The 5,639-nt window shown below is 51.9% G+C and overlaps 1 protein-coding gene across 1 annotated transcript in view; it reads right to left on the bottom strand.

Annotated features, from left to right (window-relative positions):
• Carm1 (coactivator associated arginine methyltransferase 1) overlaps nucleotides 1-5,553 on the bottom strand; it is a 38,803-nt gene extending 33,250 nt beyond the window's left edge. Inside the window, exon 1 of the mRNA XM_019209062.1 lies at nucleotides 5,525-5,553. Coding sequence (XP_019064607.1) covers nucleotides 5,525-5,546 — 22 coding nt within the window. The 5' untranslated portion in view covers nucleotides 5,547-5,553. The remainder of the gene's footprint in view (nucleotides 1-5,524) is intronic.
• Between the last annotated feature and the right edge of the window lie 86 nt (nucleotides 5,554-5,639).

Here is a 5,639-nt window from a genome sequence, read left to right as displayed (position 1 = left end):
TTAAAAAAAAAAAAAAAAAAAGTACAAGGGCTCAATCTCCAGTACTGAGGGAGAAAAGAAAGGAAAGAAAGGCGACAAGGAATGGCTAACACAATATCCAGTAGGTAACCATGTCCGTATTTGCAACAAAATGTATGGCTTAGTCACAGTAAACCGGAAACATGGAGATTATGAAGATGGCAGCTCACAGTTGACTCTGGCCAGAGTTACTGTCAAATAAGTAGGGGAAAATAAGTTACATTTTCAGAACCTTTGGATTTGCAAATTGCAGCTGGGGCTGGGGTGGGCGGGGCGGGCCCCATAGGCGGTGAGTGGGCGGGGCCAAGATGACGCGCAGGACTGGGGCGGGGCTGGCCTAACTCCCAGCCAGCACGTTCTCTTAACTCTGCAGCCCAGGAGGGACCCGGCCGGAGACACTTTTACTCCCATCTGATGAAGGCCTAGGCTCCAAACTCTCCTGCAAAACACACTAGTGAGACTGAGGAGACGTTAAAATGATCAGGGAGGGACCTCCAGCCAAAGCAGCATAGCCCTTCTGAAGGAAGCAGCACAGATGGGCCTAGGGTCAACAGCCATTCCAATTTTTCAAGAACACCAAGTCAGATTTTGACGTCAAATCTCCTGCTTCTAAAAATATTGGAAGCTGCCGAGCATGGTGGCGCACGCCTGTCACCCCAGCACTTCAGAGACTGAGGCAGGAGGATCGCTGCGAGTTTGAGGCCAGCCTGGGCTGCATAGTGATGTCTCAGAAAATCAAGGAACTGAGCCAGGGATTTAGCTCAGTGGTGCCACCACCTCCCTTGCAAGCACAAGGTCCCGAGTTCGATCCCTGGTACCACACACACACACACACACACACACACACACAAAAGGAATAAATAATTAATAGTTGTTTTAAAAAAAGAAAGTCCATCCTGATCCCCTTCCCCTGTACACAGGGGTGCTTGTCCAGACCACGAGGGAGATGCCCGGAAAAGGCAGCACAGACCCAGCCTGCTTTCCTGTTAGCTCCTGTCCTGGAAGTTGCTCAGGGGACCCTGTGCTCCTCGTCAGGTGGCTGTTCCAAGTCACACCCAGTTAAGCACCTCTCTGTAACCCACAAATGTCTTGGCCAAACCCACATCTCACCCACAGCAGCCAGTAGGTTCTCCTTTCCCCAGAAAAAGCAGCCCTGAATTTAGCTGAGCACAGGGCCGTCTAACCGAAGTGAAGGTCACATTTCCCAGTCTCCTCTGAGGCTAGCAGTAGCGGCACAACTACATTCCTGCTGAGGCATGGAAGCCCTTTGCATTCTTTCTCCTTTAATCTTCCCTTTATCCTGCTGTCGGGAAGTCAGGGTGTGATGGGTGGACTCCAGCAGCCATGCTGAACCGTAAAGATGACACCTCATTTTAGGAGTGTTCTTTGGTGGGGCAGCCTGGAAACCCCCAAGCCCCCCATGTGACTCCTAGAGACCTGCGCAACTACCAACCTCCTTCAGCGGACCACATAAAAGTGCCGCCTTGTTCATGCCACTACCAATTCGAGCCCGTTATTCGGACACCCAGGGTCCTGACCACCCTTCACATACCATGCGGTGTGCCCGGCGCTCCTGAGCTCCAAGGCTGCGCAGCCGTCACGTCTGACCCCTTCCCTCCCTGCTTCTCACGAAGGGTCTTCCAGCCCTGGTGCACCCTCCACAGACGGAAATCCAGCCCCTTGCAGGTATCTTCCTGAACCGTTAAAGACATCATACTGTACCAAGATAAACAAATAAAACTGGAAATCCAGCCCTGCTGGAGCAGCAGCAGCACCTTTGTGCTGTGTCTCCTCCTGGCTGAGGGGGCGGGGAGAGTCCAGAGCCCAGGTCACACTGACTCATGCTGAGCAAGAAAGAAAAACGAATTATCTCCAGAGAGGACACCACCAGGCCAAAGAACTGAGAGTCTGCTTGTCTGTTCCCAGCCACTGCCAGGCTTCGCCTTTTCTTCAGAGAAGGCACCTGTGTCCAGAAATGCCAGAGACCTGGCCAAAGCGTCCCCAAGGCCTGAAGCCCATGCCAAAGGGCCTGCACCTCTGCCCAGGGAAATGGCCCGGTGCTGGGGGCCGCCTGCCACTCAGCCAGGCCGGTGGACAAAGGCCAGGGTGACTTCGAGGGACTCGGAGGGCTGCAGAGAGTAACAGCTCCATGCACGGTAACCCGGCCAGGCCTTCCACCGGAGGGAGCAGAGGCCAAGGAAGGGGCGCAGGCATCGCTCTCCCACTGTGGGGGACACAGGGACGCTGCGGCATGGTTACCACAGAGAAGGGACTGGCTCCCCAACATGTGCTAGGCATGGAACACCCCACCACATGGGACTAATCAACTTCGCCCACACTCTGGGGCCCGAGGGGCATGAGTCCCAACGCAGGGGAAACTGAGGCTGCAGGCAGGAGGTGCCACTTCAGATGAGGAACTCAGGAGACAAAATGGCTGTTCAAGGCCACCCAGCTGAGCAGCGCCTGTCAGTGCCTTCTCGGGCACTCACGGAGGCCTCTGGGCCAGGACTCGCCCTGAGGGCTCTAGGACATTTGTGCCCATGTCCTGGCCTCAACATCCCTGTGCATACAGATGCAAATCCCACAGCCCAGCGGCATCAGGACAGCCAGGTGAGCTCTAATGCCCCTTCACTCAAGGCCCAGAGGGTCCAATTGGGCAAAGACAGGAAAGGAAGTTCACCCAGGGCAAGGCCTGGGCTTCTCCTGGGAACTCTGTCCGCCCAGCTCTCAGATCAGCTGTGTGCAGCCCTGCACCCTGGTCCTGGGCTCAGCATCAGAAGGAACACTTGAGAACAGTTCTGCTGCCCCTCCCATCCCATTCCAGCTATGTCCTACCAGAGCAGCAGCCTGTCAAGAAGAGGTGCCACTGCCAAGGAGGCTGAGGCACGTGAATCACAAATACAAGCCCAGATGAGGCAACTTAGCAAGACCATGTCTCAAAATAAAAAATAAAAAGAGCTGGGAATGTAGCTCAGTGTAAAAGCTCTGGGCTCTATCCCCAGTACCACGCGTGTGCACACACACACACACACACACACACACAAGGTATTTATTCATTCATTGAGCAAGAAAGACCCAGGTGCAAGGTCCTGAGTTCAATCCCTGGTACCACAAAAAAAAAAAAAAAAAAGAGCAAGCAAGGCTGCCCAAAGGAGTGTGACATCTCCCCAATTCTAGCCATGAGGAGACTGAGGCACAACATCCCACAGCTAGCAAAGTGGCGGGACACACGACTGGCCTACAAAGCATGATCCAAGAATGATTATGTCTACGAAGTCCTAAACTTTGGCATCGGAGAAGATGCCCTTATTTGGAAACATGGTTTTTGGCAATGTAATTAAGTTACAGACCTTGGGATGAGGACAGCCTACATTCAGAGCAGGCCCTAAAGCCACGGCCCAATGTTATTAAAAAAACATCTACAGGACCAGGGATTTAACTCAGTGGTGTCATTGCCTGCCTCCAAAGTGCAAGGATCCGAGTTCAATCCCCCGTACCAAAAAATTTAAAAATAAATACATAAATAAATTTTTGAAAAATTGACAAAACCAAGAGTGTTGGACAAGCCTGTAATCCCAGCACCCTGGAAGGCTGAGGCAGGTTTGCAAGTTGCGCTCAACCCGACCAATGTAGGAATTCTCAGTCTTTTGGCTAAGTTTAAGAGTAGTATCTAACCAATGTAGGGACTTCGTGAGATCCCTCTCAAATATGATAAGGGTTGGTAAGTTACCTCAGTTCAAAAGCCCTAGGTTCAATCCCAGTATAGTACTAAAAATAAGGGAGACAAGAGCCGGGCCAGGACTCAGCGGTCACCACCTGCCTCTAAAGTGCAAAGTCCTGAGTTCAATTCTCAGTACAGAGAGAAAGGGAACAGAGGGGCTGTTTTGAAGACAGAAGCAGACACTGGAGTGTTACCGCCACAAGCCAAACCAGATACTGGGAAAGGCCAGGGAGGGGCCTCCCCTAGGTCCTCAGAAGGAAGGAGATCCTGCTGCCACCGTGATTTCCGACTTCAGGCAACACGCTAAGAGAGAACACACTACTGCTCTTGTAGGCTGTGGCGGCATGTTCAGCAGTCAGGGGAAATGAATATACCCAGTGCTGGCTGCCTTCAGAGCCTATGTTTTAACCCCAGGCCGATGCTACTCAAGCATAAAGACAAAGAAAATCTTCCCAGAAAGTATGCTATCCAGGGTTGAGGATTTCCCTTTCAGAAATGTGGACTTGCTCCTCTTTACAGCCCTTTCATTTATAACTACTTCTCATGGAAGAACTGAGTATAGTAACACTCGTGATCTTTTTTGTTTTTCTTTCTTTCTTTTTTAAGACAGGGTTTCACTATGTACTTCACGCTGACCTCGAACTCACTGTGTAGCTCAGGTTTCCCTTGAACTCCTCAATTCTCCAGCCTCAGCCTGGAGGGCTGGGATTACAGGCATGCACCACCACGCCCCAGCTCATGATTATCATTTTCTTGCCTTCTTTTTTTTGAGAAGCACGGGACTGACAGAGGTGCTAACACCTGCTGAACCCCTAACCCACTTTCATCATAAACCATTAAATGTAAAAACTCAGGTCAGGCATGGTGGCGCACACCTGTAATCCCAGCACTCGGGAGGCTGAGGCAGGAGAATCTGTGAGTTGGAGGTCTGCCTGGGCTACACAGTGAGTTCAAGGCCAACCTAAACTACATAGTGAGACCCTGTCTGGAGAAGAAAAAAAAAAGTCACAACTCTCCTGCAACTAAGAATCCAGAAACTGGAGGAAAGGTATTTGGAAACCATACTATGTGTCAAACAATCCCATAAATTTAAAGATACTTTTAAAATGTTTTCTTAAAGTTTAAGAGGAAAACCAACTTTTCTAGAACTCTTGCCAGGGTAAAGCCCAGGAAATGCTCTTAAAGTTGGCCATAAGGAGGGATTTGCTTAGGATACCGGGTCCAGAGCTCCCCCAACCCCAGGCGATTCCCTGGGGGAAGAGACATTGCACTTCCTGGTCTTTATCGGCTCCCAGGAGAGCAGCTCTGCCCCAGCCCCCAAAGATGTCACACCTGGGCGACACATTCCTTTAACCTGTTTTCCAAGTCAGGGCTGGAAGAGAACCCCGTGTGAACCTACTGCTCCCCACTCTGCCCTCGGGGACGACCGGTACCCAAAGTGGCAAAAAATTCCCACGAGGCCAAAGCTAGTAAAGGTCCCCTCCGTGAGTCCCCAGAGCGTTCGTACAGGAAACCCCAGGAGACAAAACCGAGTGAAACAGAACAGCAAAACGTGAACGAGGAATCAAGAAGAGAGACCAATAAAGGGTAACAGGGTAAAGAAAAGGGATGAGGCTGAGAGAGGGAGGGAGAAGGAACGGAACTCGGCAGACCCGTTTGAGATTTCTTCCCCTCCCTCCCGAAATGTCAGTTCGAAAGCAGCTTCTGAGAACGTAACCAGCTTCTCACATCCCCAAAAAGGAGACGCGAGTCGCGTGGCGGCGCGGGAGGTGGCTGTGCAGCTACCTCCGACTTCTACACCGGCCATCGGGAAGCGGGGACCCCTCGGGCGCCTCGCGGGAGCCCGGTGACCGGCTCTCCAAGTTTCCCACTCGGGGGGCCCGAGTGCTCTAGGCTGGAA

The sequence above is a fragment of the Fukomys damarensis genome, unplaced genomic scaffold, assembly GCF_012274545.1.
Source record: "Fukomys damarensis isolate Sample0158 unplaced genomic scaffold, DMR_v1.0_HiC HiC_scaffold_37, whole genome shotgun sequence".
NCBI lineage: Eukaryota > Metazoa > Chordata > Mammalia > Rodentia > Bathyergidae > Fukomys > Fukomys damarensis.
The sequence above is the reverse complement of the archived record's forward strand: the minus strand, read 5'-3'. Positions and strand labels throughout refer to the sequence as shown.